Genomic DNA, 15,543 nt, shown 5'->3' with positions numbered 1-15,543 from the left:
GGGAAAAAAAATCTAGACCACCTTTACTCCACACACAGAGACGCATACAAAGCTCTCCCTCGCCCTCCATTTGGCAAATCTGACCATAACTCTATCCTCCTGATTACTGCTTGTAAGCAAAAACTAAAGCAGGAAGCACCAGTGACTCGGTTAATAAAAAAGTGGTCAGATGATGCAGATGCTAAGCTACAGGACTGTTTTGCTAGCACAGACTGGAATATGTTCCGGGATTCTTCAGATAGCGTTGAGGAGTACACCACATCAGTCACTGTCTTCATCAATAAGTGCATCGATGACGTCGTCCCCACAGTGACCGTACGTACATACCCCAACCAGAAGCAATGCATTACAGGCAACATCAGCACTGAGCTAAAGGGTAGAGCTGCCGCTTTCAAGGAGCGGGACTCTAACCCGGACGCTTATAAGAAATCCCGCTATGCCCTCCGACGAACCATCAAACAAGCAGAGAGTCAATACCGGACTAAGATTGAATCATATTACACCGGCTCTGTCACTCGTCGGATGTGGCAGGGCTTGAAAACTATTACAGACCACAAAAGGAAGCACAGCCGCGAGCTGCCCAGTGACACAAGCCTACCAGACGAGCTAAATCACTTCTATGCAAGCAACACTGAAGCATGAGAGCACCAGCTGATCCGGATGACTATGTGTAGCCGATGTGAGTAAGACTTTTAAGCAGGTCAACATTCACAAGACTGCATGGCCAGACGGATTACCTGGACCTGTACTCTGAGCATGTGCTGACCAACTGGCAAGTGTCTTCACTGACATTTTCAACATGTCTCTGACTGAGTCTGTAATACCTACATGTTTCAAGCAGAACACCATAGTCCCTGTGCCCAAGGACACTAAAATAACCTGCCTAAATGACTACCGACCCTGTAGCCATGAAGTGCTTTGAAAGGCTGGTCATGGCTCACATCAACACCATTATCCCAGAAACCCTAGACCCACTCAAATTTGCATACCGCCCCAACAGATCCACAGATGATGCAATCTCTATTGTACTCCACACTGCCCTTCCCCACATGGTCAAGAGGAACATCTACGTGAAAATGCTGTTCATTGACTACAGCTCAGCGTTCAACACCATAGTGCCCTCAAAGCTCATCACTAAGCTAAGGATCCTGGGACTAAACACCTCCCTCTGCAACTGGATCCTGGACTTCCTGACGGGCCACCCCCAGGTGGTAAGGGTAGGTAACAACACATCTGCCACGCTGATCCTCAACACGAGGGCCCCTCAGGGGTGCGTGCTCAGTCCCCTCCTGTACTCCCTGTTGACTGCATGGCCAGGCACGACTCCAACACCATCATTAAGTTTGCTGACGACACAACAGTGGTAGGCCTGATCACCGACAACGATGAGACAGCCTATAGGGAGGAGGTCCGAGACCTGGCCGTGTGGTGCCAGGAAAACAACCTCTCCCTCAACGTGATCAAGACAAAGGAGATGATTGTGGACTACAGAGAAAAAAAAAAAAAAAAAAAAAAAAAAAAAAAGAGGACTGAGCACGTCCCCATTCTCATCGACGGGGCTGTAGTGGAACAGGTTGATAGTGTCAAGTTCCTTGGTGTCCACATCACCAACGAACTATCATGGTCCAAACACACCAAGACAGTCGTGAAGAGGGCACGACAAAGCCTATTCCCCCTCAGGAGACTGAAAAGAGTTGGCTGGTTTGGATATATTGATCTCTGGCTCCCTCTTTAGTAATTTGTCTCTTAATTCTTTTATCGCAGTGCTTAAAGCATCAGACAAGCTCAGTAGACTGCATATATAGTGGATTTTATTCAAACATAGGGTGTGTCTATGGAAAATTCAAGTTTTAAAATCGATTGGTTGCAACCTCATTGTCTGAACCGTTAACATTAGGTAGTAAGTGGCTACTGTGCTTGAAATTTAGCTAGCAACTAGTAAACAATAGCTGGAACGACCTGGCGAACAGAGGCGAACTGGCTGAGTCTATTCAGTGGCTAGCTTTGCACTTGGCTAGCTAACAGTAGCTGCTAGGGGTAAGTCATAACCTACATTTGTGTTTTATTTTTACATATTGGTAGCTAGAGTCGTTCAAGGAATTCGGGACATGGGTGACTAGTTAACGTTAGTTTTGCTCGCTCTGTGCGTTCTTGCCGTGAAAGGAGGGGTTTCTTCTTTGTCTGAAAGCAATGGCTAGCTAGTATGCTAACTATTCTAGCTAACTAACTGGCTGAATAAGTTGACGACGGACTCGCTCAAGCTGTCGGGACTAACACACAACGTTAGACACAGACACAAACGATCTGCTTGGCGTGTTGACACACTGGTGGTTTGTTGTGGCCGAGTATTGGTGCTAAACGGTGTTGTTGGAGTCCGGCATGCTAGCTGGCTGTGGCGTCTTATGACTAGGTGCCCTTGACGATTTTCACGGAAGAATACTGTACCTAGTTAGCTAGCTGAATAAACGAAGTTAGTCTATTCCTAGAAAACATTGAACCGCTGTAGTTTACAACGATTATAGTTTCTGAGGTGGAAGTTGGGAGAGTTATATTTGGGTGTTGTGGTGAGGGAGGCCCCGCTCTCTGCTTTCCCAGATGTTTAGTTCATTTCATTCCGATCTCCTTTGCATTATTGTAGCCATTTTCTGCAGCCTGTCAACTATGCCTCTGCCTATCCCTGTTCTCTCCTCTCCGCACAGGCTCTACAAACGCCTCACACCGCGTGGCTGCTGCCTCTCTAACCTGGTGGTCCCTGCACGCACCACCCACGTGGAGTTCCAGGTCTCAAGCAGCCTCTGGAACTGCCGTTCTGCTGCCAACAAGGCAGAGTTCATCTCAGCCTACGCTACCCTCCAGTCCCTCGACCTCTTGGCGCTGACGGAAACATGGATTACCACTGAAAACACTGCTACTCCTACTGCTCTCTCCTCGTCTGACCATGTGTTCTCGCATACCCCGAGAGCATCTGGTCAGCGGGGTGGTGGCACAGGAATCCTCATCTCTCCCAAATGGACATTCTAAATTTTTCCCCTGACCCATCTGTCTATCTCCTCATTTGAATTCCATGCTGTCACAGTCACTATCCCATTTAAGCTTAATATCCTTGTCATCTATCGCCCTCCAGGTTCCCTTGGAGAGATCATCAATGAGCTTGACGCCTTGATAAGTTCCTTTCCTGAGGATGGCTCACCCCTCACAGTTCTGGGGGACTTCAACCTCCCTACGTCTACCTTTGACTCATTACTCTCTGCCTCCTTCTTTCCACTCCTCTCCTCTTTTGACCTCACCCTCTCACCATCCCCCCCTACTCAGGCAGGCAATACGCTTGACCTCATCTTTACTAGATGCTGTTCTTCTACTAATCTCACTGCAACTCCACGTCTCCGACCACTACTTTGTATCCTTTTCTCTCTCGCTCTCCTCCAACACTACTCACTCTGCCCCTACTCAGATGGTAATGCGCCGTCGCAACCTTCGCTCTCTCTCTCCCGCTACTCTCTCCTATCCTATAATCTCTTCCCTCTGCTCAATCCTTCTCCCTCCAATCTCCTGACTCTGCCTCCTCAATGCTCCTCTCCTCCCTTTCTGCATCCTTTGACTCTCTATGTCCCCTATCCTCCCGGCCGGCTCGGTCCTCCCCTCCAGCTCCGTGGCTTGATGACTCATTGCGAGCTCACAGAACAGGGCTCCGGGCAGCCGAGCGGAAATGGAGGAAAACTAGACTCCCTGCGGACCTGGCATCTTTTCACTCCCTCCTCTCTACATTTTCTTCATCTGTTTCTGCTGCTAAGGCCACTTTCTACCGCTCTAAATTCCAAGCATCTGCCTCTAACCCATGGAAGCTCGTTGCCACCTTCTCCTCCCTGCTGAATCCTCCGACCCCCCCTCCTCCTCCTCCCTCTCTTGGATGACTTCACAACCATTTTGAAAAGAAGGTTGACGACATCCGATCCTCGTTTGTTAAGTCAAATGACACTGCTGGTCCTGCTCACACTGCCCTACCCTATGCTTTGACTTCTTTTTCCCCTCTCTCTCCAGATGAAATCTTGTGACTTGTGACGGCCGGCCGCCCAACAACCTGCCCGCTTGACCCTATCCCCTCCTCTCTTCTCCAGACCATCTCCGGTGACCTTCTCCCTTACCTCACCTCGCTGATCAACTCATCCTTGACCGCTGGCTATGTCCCTTCCGTCTTCAAGAGAGCGAGAGTTGCACCCCTTCTCAAAAAACCAACACTCGATCCCTCTGATGTCAACAACTACAGACCAGTATCCCTTCTTTCTTTTCTCTCCAAAACTCTTGAGCGTGCCGTCTTTAGCCAACTCTCTTGCCATCTCTCTCAGAATGACCTTCTTGATCCAAACCAGTCAGGTTTCAAGACTGGTCATTCAACTGAGACTGCTCTTCTCTGTGTCACGGAGGCTCTCCGCACTGCTAAAGCTAACTCTCTCTCTTCTGCTCTTGTCCTTCTAGACCTGTCTGCTGCCTTTGATACTGTGAACCACCAGATCCTCCTCTCCACCATCTCCGAGCTGGGCATCTCCGGCACGGCTCACTCTTGGATTGCGTCCTACCTGACCGGTCGCTCCTACCAAGTGGCGTGGCGAGAAGCTGTCTCCGCACCACGTGCTCTCACCACTGGTGTCCCCCAGGGCTCAGTTCTAGGCCCTCTCCTATTCTCACTATACACCAAGTCACTTGGCTCTGTCATATCCTCACATGGCCTCTCCTATCATTGCTACGCAGACAACACACAACTAATCTTCTCCTTTCCCCCTTCTGATAACCAGGTGGCAAATCGCATCTCTGCATGTCTGGCAGACATCAGTATGGATGATGGATCACCACCTCAAGCTGAACCTTGGCAAGACGGAGCTGCTCTTCCTCCCGGGGAAGGACTGCCCGTTCCATGATCTCGCCATCACGTTTGACAACTCCGTTGTGTCCTCCTCCCAGAGTGCGAAGAGCCTTGGCATGACCCTGGACAACACCCTGTCGTTCTCCGCTAACATCAAGGCGGTGACCCAATCCTGTACGTTCATGCTCTACAACATTCGGAGAGTACGACCCTGCCTTACACAGGAAGCGGCACAGGTCCTAATCCAGGCACTTGTCATCTCCCGTCTGGATTACTGCAACTCGCTGTTGGCTGGGCTCCCTGCCTGTGCCATTAAACCCCCTACAACTCATCCAGAATGCCGCAGCCCGTCTGGTGTTCAACCTTCTCAAGTTCTCTCACGTCACCCCGCTCCTCCGCACACTACACTGGCTTCCAGTTGAAGCTCGCATCTGCTACAAGACCATGGTGCTTGCCTACGGAGCTGTGAGGGGAACGGCACCTCCGTACCTTCAGGCTCTGATCAGTCCCTACACCCAAACGAGGGCATTGCGTTCATCCACCTCTGGCCTGCTGGCTCCCCTACCTCTGCTGAAGCACAGTTCCCGCTCAGCCCAGTCAAAACTGTTCGCTGCTCTGGCACCCCAATGGTGGAACAAGCACCCTCACGACGCCAGGACAGCGGAGTCACTCACCACCTTCCGGAGACATTTGAAACCCCACCTCTTTAAGGAACACCTGGGATAGGATAAAGTAATCCTTCTACCCTCCCTTACCCCACCCCAAAGAAAGAAAGAAAAAAACATATTGTAAAGTGGTTATCCCACTGGCTATAAGGTGAATGCACCAATTTGTAAGTCGCTCTGGATAAGAGCGTCTGCTAAATGACGTAAATGTAAATGTAAATGTAGGAACAGACGACTCTCAGTGGACCAAGATTATTTAATTTTTTGTCGGGGACAGCCCCCAACCCTATAACACATCAGTATTCAGTTTGGATTCCAGGTCAATTTATAGGGGCTTGCTAATGGAAAAGCCATTTTAGATTTTATTAATTCCTGGAAGACCCCCAAGTGGAGCACCAGTGACTAAGTGATTAAGGGAAACCAGCCCTGGGAAGAGAGCATCAGCTGGAAAACACTGTCTGACCCACTTCTTGAGACCGTCTCTGTGTGTTCCAAACGGCACCGTATCCATATACAGTGCACTACTTTGACCAGAGCCCTATGGGTCCTGGTCAAAAGTAGTACATCACTCCTAAGGATGAGGGGGAAGTCTTAAACACACATGCTAAACCAAACAGGCTTTACTAAACAGTAGCCTGGTCCCAGATCTGTTTGTGCGGTCGTGCTAACTCCTATGGTCGTTGTCATATCAGACGAGTAGGCAAGATCGCACAGACCATCTTCAATGACTCAGAGGCTTACTGATGCAACAGACCACAGACAGATACAAGCCCCCCCCTTTGTACCTCATCATTATAGTGTTGTCACAATACCATCATTTTGACTTCGATACCGATACCAGGTTTAGCATCGCGATACTCGATACCATTGCATAAAAAGGCGTATTAGCCAAAGTTACAGAATGGCACTTGATCTAGACAGATCTTTTGAGTTCAATATCATTACATTTGAATTGTTTTGTCTATTTTTCAGAGACAGCTATGTATGCATTAATGCATCAATTATACAATCAATTTGACTTTGTTTTTACCAATCTAACTACATAACAGTAATAATTTGTTTAAATGGTAAATCTCTATTGATAAACTGGGTAAATCAAGATATAGCCAAGGCCTATTCACAATACAGGTGACTCCATCAATAGGAGTATGGGCATAACATTGAGTTATTGAGCTTGTTTTGGCTGATTTCATGGGGCTACAGATGAAAAACAATCTGTTTGCCTTCCATTTAGGACTTATTTATTGTACTTACCATGCATGAAGAAGCAATCTCTTTATAAAAGTGTGTGCTGTCTCTATAAGACCTAATGACTCATTCACACAGTGAGAGAGACAGCACAGATGTGAGGCGAGGGAGACAAAGTGAATGAATAACATTTTAGCCAATGACTGACTGGTTTTTGGTGACGATCAGCCTTGAAAATCAGCATATTTTGCATATCATCACAAACAAACAAAGTACTAGGGGAGTGAATGGGTGTTAGCTTCAGCTGTAAGCTAGCAAGGAAAATTAGCCTACAAAGCTGGAATCTACTGGTATGTTCTTGCATTGTAAAGTGTTCTAGCCTGTAATGTCCATTATTTTGCGAACAGTAATTAACAGTTGCAACATTTCTACATCCTGTGTTGCATTATTCAAGTGTGCTAACTTCTGTGCAGCATGAGTGGGGAGATAACACGATGCAGCCCAGACTCCCAGTGAGTGCAGTGGTTCCTCAGGACAGGCTAGAGCTAGCAATGAGTAAGTGAAGAAGGCACGGTGTACTCGCCCTATAAGGGGACATCGGCTGCGCTGACAGACAGATAATCTTCTTTCAATTAGTATACGACGTGAAACATTTGACAGCAGTACCGAAAGTTTTAAGAAATCAAGTACCGAACCGTTTATGTTCTAGTATAGAAAAGTACCAAAATTGCGGTATACTGTGCAACACTACATCATTACGTGATTTTATGTGTTTTTTTTTTTGTTAGAGTGGTCCTCAACATCTTATATTGTTCTGCAATGATGTTTCTAACAAATCTGAACTGGTCACGGCACAGAAGACAACTCGAAACCTGAAGGGGCACACATGCTTGTAAACAATTAATAAAAAAGCATTACGTTGGCTTGGAGTATGTTATATTGGCTTCGAGTGAAGATATTGCATTCTGGGCCAGGCTCAGGGATCATGAAGCAGTCATCAGACAGGATGACACACTCGCCCCAGACAGCCAATGCCAGCCATGTTCTTTTCTGCATGGCCAGTCATCGGTGCATATTGAAGCAGGATTGGCCTGCTGCAGAGCCCCTGCCTGTGTGACAGAGGCCCCGCTGAGCAAATTTGCACTGGAGCACTTAAGCACCAGGCATGACACACCAGACAGAGTCAGCCTCCAACCAACCAGACCCTGACTAATAGTAGAATTAGAACACAAGGCGGCAGGTTGCCTAGCGGTTAAAAGCATTGGGCCAGTAACCAAAAGGTTGCCGGTTCGAATCCCTGAGCCAACTGCGTGAAAAATCTGTCAATGTGCCCTTGAGCAAGTCTCCTGTAAATCGCTCTGGATAAGAGAATCTGCTAAAATATTTTTATTTTTTTTAATCTACTTTGTGCATGACAAGTAATTTTTCCAACAATTGTTTCACTTATAATTCACTGTATCACAATTCCAGTGGGTCAGAAGTTTACATACACTAAGTTGACTGTGCCTTTAAACAGCTTGGAAAATTCCAGAAAATGATGTCATGGCTTTAGAAGCTTTTGATAGGCTAATTGACATCATTTGAGTAATTGGAGGTGTACCTGTGGCTGTATTTCAAGGCCTACCTTCAACCTCAGTGCCTCTTTGCTTGAAATCATGGGAAAATCAACCAAGACCTCAGAAAACAGACCTCCACAAGTCTGGTTCATCCTTGGGAGCAATTTCCAAACGCCTGAAGGTACCACGTTCATCTGTACAAACAATAGTACACAAGTATAAACACCATGGGACCACGCAGCCGTCATACCGCTCAGGAAGGAGACTCGTTCTGTCTCCTAGAGATGAATGTACTTTTGTGCGAAAAGTGCAAATCAATCCCAGAACAACAGCAAAGGACCTTGTGAAGATGCTGGAGGAAACAGATACAAAAGTATCTATATCCACAGTAAAACAAGTCCTTATCGACATAACCTGAAAGGCCGCTCAGCAAGGAAGAAGCCACTGCTCCAAAACCGCCATAAAAAAGCCAGACTACGGTTTGCAACTGCACATGGGGACAAAGATCGTACTTTTGAGAAATGTCCTCTGGTCTGATGAAACCAAAATAGAACTGTTTGGCCATAATGACCATCGTTATGTTTGGAGTAAAAAGGGGAACGCTTGCAAGCCGAAGAACACCATCCCTACCGTGAAGCACGGGGGTGGCAGCATCATGCTGTGGGGGTGCTTTGCTGCAGGAGGGACTGGTGCACTTCACAAAATAGATGCATCATGAGGAAGGAAAATTATGTGGATATATTGAAGCAACATCTCAAGACATCAGTCAGGAAGTTAAAGCTTGGTCGCAAATGGGTCTTCCAAATGGACAATGACCCCAAGCATACTTCCAAAGTTGTGGCAAAATGGCTTAAGGACAACAAAGTCAAGGTATTGGAGTGGCCATCACAAAGATTATCTATTGCTTCAGCAAACCAAGTGTGTGTGTGTGTAGGACTCCGACGGTCTGCCCCCCTCTTGCCTCATGAACGATGTCATACTGGTTAAAGAGACGGCTCGCACTTTTATAAAAATAAGCTACTTCTATGCAAATGTTATTGATCAGTACAATAAAATAAGTCCCAAACGTAAGGGAAAAAGATTGTAATCTGTAGCCCCATGAAAACAGCCAAAACAAGCTCAATAACAACTCAATGCAGGCACACACTCCAATATGCATTCACCTGTATTCTGAATAGGCCTAGGCTACATCTTGATTTACCTAGTTTATCAATATAGATTCACCATTCAAATACATTATTTAAATGTTGTTATGTAGTTAGACTTAAAAAAACAAAGTCTAAATGATTGTATAATTGATTAATTAAAGGAAAAATCCACCTAAAACCACTAATTCCTTTAATTTACAGCGTTAAATAACACTAATATGTGAGAACAATATTTTTTGTGAACAAATGTTTCAATTTGGTGTTATTAAAAGGTTGGTAGCAACATAGAAAATTGTTGTGGAAATCTGTTGCAGCTCAAGTCGAACTACGAAATTCACAATGCAATGCTCTCTTTAAGGGCTGGCTGGCTAGCTAGCAAACTTAGCTACACACAATAATACCAAAGACAATATCAGCATGTAAAGTAGCTAGTTAGTGCAGTTTGTTTAGGCCATTTTACAGCTATCAATTTAGGAGTCTACAATCTCACCATGTTCAACCTGCAGATCGATGTGCCTCACAGAGTGGAGTCTGACATTCGCAACAGAAGATATACCGTTGAGGAGATGGGAAACGTTGCCCATGCTCAATGGGCCACATGGTGCATTCTGGGCAATTATGAGTGAATGTGAGTTTATTGGGCGTTAGCTCAAAAACCCAACATTAGCACACATTTCTTCAACAAGAGATAATTAACTTGCCATTTGTAATATCGTAAAGCTTTGGAATTGTGACAATCGTACTTTTGAGGAAAATAGGCACGTTTCTCGACATATACACTGACTAGGGATTGCGTGACGATTAGCTTAGCAGCCGCGTAACAGCATGACAACGTGAACGTGATTGGACGACAGTCTGCTGGGTCGGGCGTTACGCCTCGATCACACCGACAGCGTCATAGCATTTTGGTACACCAGAACTACATTCATTTCCAATGGAAAGCAGCATTTGCAGTGCAGCATTGAGTAGCAGAAGCAGTTGCAGTGTGTTCTGTGTGGTGCATACGTTGGATTTACATTTACATTTTAGTCATTTAGCAGACGCTCTTATCCAGAGCGACTCACCAATTGGTGCGTTCACCCTATAGCCAGTGGGATAACCACTTTACAATTGGGGGGGTAGAAGGATTACTTTATCCTATCCCAGGTATTCCTTAAAGAGGTGGGGTTTCAAATGTCTCCGGAAGGTGGTGAGTGACTCTGCTGTCCTGGCGTCGTGAGGGAGCTTGTTCCACCATTGGGGTGCCAGAGCAGCGAACAGTTTTGACTGGGCTGAGCGGGAACTATGCTTCCGCAGAGGAAGGGGAGCCAGCAGGCCAGAGGTGGATGAACGCAATGCCCTCGTTTGGGTGTAGGGACTGATCAGAGCCCGAAGGTACAGAGGTGCCGTTCCCCTCACTGCTCCATAGGCAAGCACCATGGTCTTGTAGCGGATGCGAGCTTCAACTGGAAGCCAGTGGAGTGTGCGGAGGAGGGGGGTGACGTGAGAGAACTTGGGAAGGTTGAACACCAGACGGGCTGCGGCATTCTGGATGAGTTGTAGGGGTTTATCGAACGTATGCGTCAAACTGTATGCGTAGACGGCTTGACAGAAATGGTAGTAGTAGGTGAATGTTGAACTTTTGTTGCACACATATCCAGATGATTCTGCGTACCATTTTGCGCAATGACGCTGTAGGTGTGATCGAGGCATTATGCGTCCCTTCATTCATTGGATTCCCATCTCCTTTCTATAACATCTCTGGCAACAGCATCATGCAATGCACCCTGGACTAAAGAGGCAGACAAATAGGAAAAATGTGCTAGACCCTCAGTTAAATTACACATTCCTCGAGGTAGGAATATCGCAAAATATGATCAATGGCTTACTCGATAGAAGACATCCTGAGTTGTGGCCAGCATTGAAATCTAACATGTATGATAGATGTTTACACAAATCTAAAAGTCGTATTCCTATTACATTCCAGTGTAGTGAGAGCGACTTTATCACAGTGCTAAGTCATACCGGCCGGATTTCTGCCTGCTTGAACACCAATAACTCAGATACACGTGAAAACATGAAATGACCCAGGGAATAAATAGAACATCGCTAAGATGCACAAAAACAATATAACATTCAAAATGGGTGAAACTTTCCTTTAATGCAGACATGGCTGTCTCTGAAAAAAGTATTTAACAAATGCAAATGTATTGCTATTGAACTCAAAAGATACCTCTGTCTGGATCAAGTGCCATTCTATGACTTTGGCTAATATGCCTTGGTATCGTTTTGGTATCGAGTATCAAGATATTAAACTTGGTATCGAAGTCAAAATTCCGGTATAGTGACAACACTCCTACACAGTCAGTCACCACTACCAATATGGAAGACCTGACACAGCATCAAAGCTCAGAGGAAAAGGCCGCTCTCACTCCTAAATTGGACAACCTGTGTGTATGCATGCACAGGCAACCTGCTAGTCAAGTCTACATACCTGCTTAGTACCTGTGTAGTAAACTCAGAGAGGGCAGTAAAAGAAACAGCGTTGGAAGACTACTGGTCTCAGTCACCATCATGAACAAAACAAACACTTCCAGCTTCACTTGCTTCTTCAGAAGCATTCAGCATACCATCTATAGTGTTTGTGTGTCTGAGTTATTACAGTGTTATGGATAGAAGGGTAAGAGTATACTGGGTCTAAGAGATAAACCCATCATTTGATGGCTGTGAAAGCATTCACCACCATACCCCTCACATATAAGGCTCTTCAGAGGACACAGTGTGTGCGCGCGTGACTCTCTCTTACCCTCGTTGATCTTGGCCATGTCGACACTGGCGTTGTTGAGCTGTAGGGCAGTCTGAAGTGCTGGGAGGAGCTGTCTGAGAAGTGAGGGGTCCTGGAGCAGGGGGGTGTGGACGGGGGACTGCAGGACCGGGGACACGGGCACCGTGGTGGAGGCCGAGGAGGAACCGGGGGTAACCGATGTGGGGTTAAGGCTCGAGCCTGAGGAGGATGAATGGAACTGAGAGGACGCTGATGCTGGCTGCTTCTCTGCCTGGGCCGATTCTGTGGAGGGAGGGAGGAGGAAGGGGAAGGAGTGAGGCAGCCTTGTCAGATCTCAAATGTGAAAAGCACTCCCACATCTGATTCTTCACGATTTCTTGCAGGTGCAGCGTATGAAACATGGAGGGAGGAAGAAGGGGAAGGAGTGAGGCAGCCTTGTCAGATCTCAAATGTGAAAAGCACTCCCACATCTGATTCTTCACGATTTCTTGCAGGTGCAGCGTATGAAACATGGAAATGTAACTTAAGAGGCCGATACGAAAGCTTAGCCAAATTAACAAACATGGGGTCCGCTCTAGTGGAAACTGCCTCTTAAAAGTGGAATCTCATTTTCAAATGATAACTCAGCAAGTGGGTTTGTCATGTGAGTGACATTCATATAACAGTAGGGTCTGAAATTATTGACACTTGATAAAGATTAGCAATAATGACTGTAAAAAATTGGGAAATATTATTTTATACTAATAAAATTGGGTAACACTTTACTTAACACCCAGTGTCATAACGGTCATAACCATGTCATAATATGTCATAACAGCTGACAGAACTTGTCATAACACTGTCATGACCCATATTTTTACACCTGTTGTGACATAGTGCCTTCGGAAAGTATTCAGACCTTGACTTTTTCCACATTTTGTTACGTTACAGCCTTACTCTAAAATTGATTAAATAAATCATTTTCCTCAGGAATCTACACACAATACCCCATAATGACAAAGCGAAAACAGGTTTTTAGACGTTTGCAAATGTATTAAAAAACAGATATACCTTATTTACATAAGTATTCAGAACATTTGCTATGAGACTCGAAATTGAGCTCAGCTGCATCCTGTTTCCATTGATCATCCTTGAGATGTTTCCACAACTTGATTGCAGTCCACCTGTGGTCAATTCAATTGATTGGACATGATTTGGAAAGGCACACACCTGTCTATATATGGTCCCACAGTTGCCAGTGCATGTCAGAGCAAAAAACCAAGCTATGAGGTCGAAGGAATTGTCCGTAGAGCTCTGAGAAAGGATTGTGTCGAGGTACAGATCTGGGGAAGGGTACCTAAAAATGTCTGCAGCCTTGAAGGTCCCCAAGAACACAGCGGCCTCCATCATTCTTAAAAATGGAAGAAGGAACCACCAAGACTCTTCCTAGAGCTGGCCGCCTGGCCAAACTGAGCAATCGGGGGAGAAGGGCCTTGGTCAGGGAGGTGACGTAGAACCTGATGGTCACTCTGACAGAGCGCTAGAGTTCCTCTGTGGAGACAGGAGAACCTTCCAGAAGGACAACCATCTCTGCAGCACTCCAGAAATCAGGCCTTTATGGTAGAGTGGCCAGACAGATGTCACCCCTCAGTAAAAGGCACATGACAGCCCCGCTTGGAGTTTGCCAAAAGGCACCTACAGGACTCTCAGACCATGAGAAACAAGATTCCCTAGTCTGATAAAACCAAGATTGAACTCTTTGGCCTGAATGCCAAGCGTCGTATCTGGAGGAAACCTGTTAACATCGACGGGGCTGTAGTGGAGCGGGTCGACGTTATTTACATAAGTATTCAGAACATTTGCTATGAGACTCGAAATTGAGCTCAGCTGCATCCTGTTTCCATTGATCATCCTTGAGATGTTTCCACAACTTGATTGCAGTCCACCTGTGGTCAATTCAATTGATTGGACATGATTTGGAAAGGCACACACCTGTCTATATATGGTCCCACAGTTGCCAGTGCATGTCAGAGCAAAAAACCAAGCTATGAGGTCGAAGGAATTGTCCGTAGAGCTCTGAGAAAGGATTGTGTCGAGGTACAGATCTGGGGAAGGGTACCTAAAAATGTCTGCAGCCTTGAAGGTCCCCAAGAACACAGCGGCCTCCATCATTCTTAAAAATGGAAGAAGGAACCACCAAGACTCTTCCTAGAGCTGGCCGCCTGGCCAAACTGAGCAATCGGGGGAGAAGGGCCTTGGTCAGGGAGGTGACGTAGAACCTGATGGTCACTCTGACAGAGCGCTAGAGTTCCTCTGTGGAGACAGGGAGAACCTTCCAGAAGGACAACCATCTCTGCAGCACTCCAGAAATCAGGCCTTTATGGTAGAGTGGCCAGACAGATGTCACCCCTCAGTAAAAGGCACATGACAGCCCCGCTTGAGTTTGCCAAAAGGCACCTACAGGACTCTCAGACCATGAGAAACAAGATTCCCTAGTCTGATAAAACCAAGATTGAACTCTTTGGCCTGAATGCCAAGCGTCGTATCTGGAGGAAACCTGTTAACATCGACGGGGCTGTAGTGGAGCGGGTCGACGTTAACAGGTTTCCTCCAGATGCGACGCCACCCCTATGTACAAATTACCTCGACTAACCTGTACCCCCGCACATTGACTCGGTACCCCCTGTATATAGCCTTGTTGTTATTGTTATGTAACCTTATTGTGTGACTTTTATTTTATTTAATTTTTTTTACTTGTTTATTTAGCTAATCTTTTTAAAACTATTTCTTGAACTGTATTGTTGGTTAAGGGCTTGTAAGTAAGCATTTCATGGTAAGGTCTACTACACCTGTTGTATTAGGCGCATGTGACAAATAAAAATGTATTTGATTTGAAAAGTCTCTGAATGTCCTTGAATGGCCCAGACAGAGCCCGGACTTGAACCCGATCGAACATCTCTGGAGAAACCTGAAAATAGTTGTGCAGCAACGCTCCCCATCCAACCTGACAGAGCTTGAGAGGACCCGCAGAGAATAATGGGAGAAACTCCCCAAATACAGGTGTGCCAAGCTTGTAGCGTCATACCCAAGAAGACTCAAGGCTGTAATCGCTGCCAAAGGGTCTGAAAACGTATGTAAATGTTATATTTCAGGTTTTTCTTTTAAATAAATTAGCAAACATTTCTAAAAAACAGTTTTTTAAACTTTCTTATTATGGGGTATTCTGTGTAGATTTGAGGGGAAAAAAACAATTTAATCAAATTTAGAATAAGGCTGTAACGTAACAAAATGTGGAAAAAGTCAAGGGGTCTTTCCAAAAGTGTTATTTTATGGCGGTTATTAAATTTTTTCAAATTAGTTTTTTCCGCTGCCAAGAAGTTTCCTG

General features: G+C 45.9%; 1 protein-coding gene across 2 annotated transcripts in view; it reads right to left on the bottom strand.

Moving 5' to 3' along the window:
- The window catches only part of LOC121570014 (WW domain-containing adapter protein with coiled-coil), a 54,539-nt gene that overhangs the window by 16,909 nt on the left and 22,087 nt on the right, over positions 1-15,543 (bottom strand). For both annotated transcript variants that reach the window (XM_041881460.2, XM_041881461.2), the window contains exon 7: positions 12,201-12,461. In XM_041881460.2, the coding sequence (XP_041737394.1) occupies positions 12,201-12,461 (261 nt within the window). The remainder of the gene's footprint in view (positions 1-12,200; positions 12,462-15,543) is intronic.

Source organism: Coregonus clupeaformis, chromosome 7, assembly GCF_020615455.1.
Source record: "Coregonus clupeaformis isolate EN_2021a chromosome 7, ASM2061545v1, whole genome shotgun sequence".
In the NCBI taxonomy this organism is placed as follows: Eukaryota; Metazoa; Chordata; class Actinopteri; order Salmoniformes; family Salmonidae; genus Coregonus; species Coregonus clupeaformis.
Note: the sequence above shows the minus strand (reverse complement) of the source record. Positions and strands in the feature narration are given on the sequence as shown.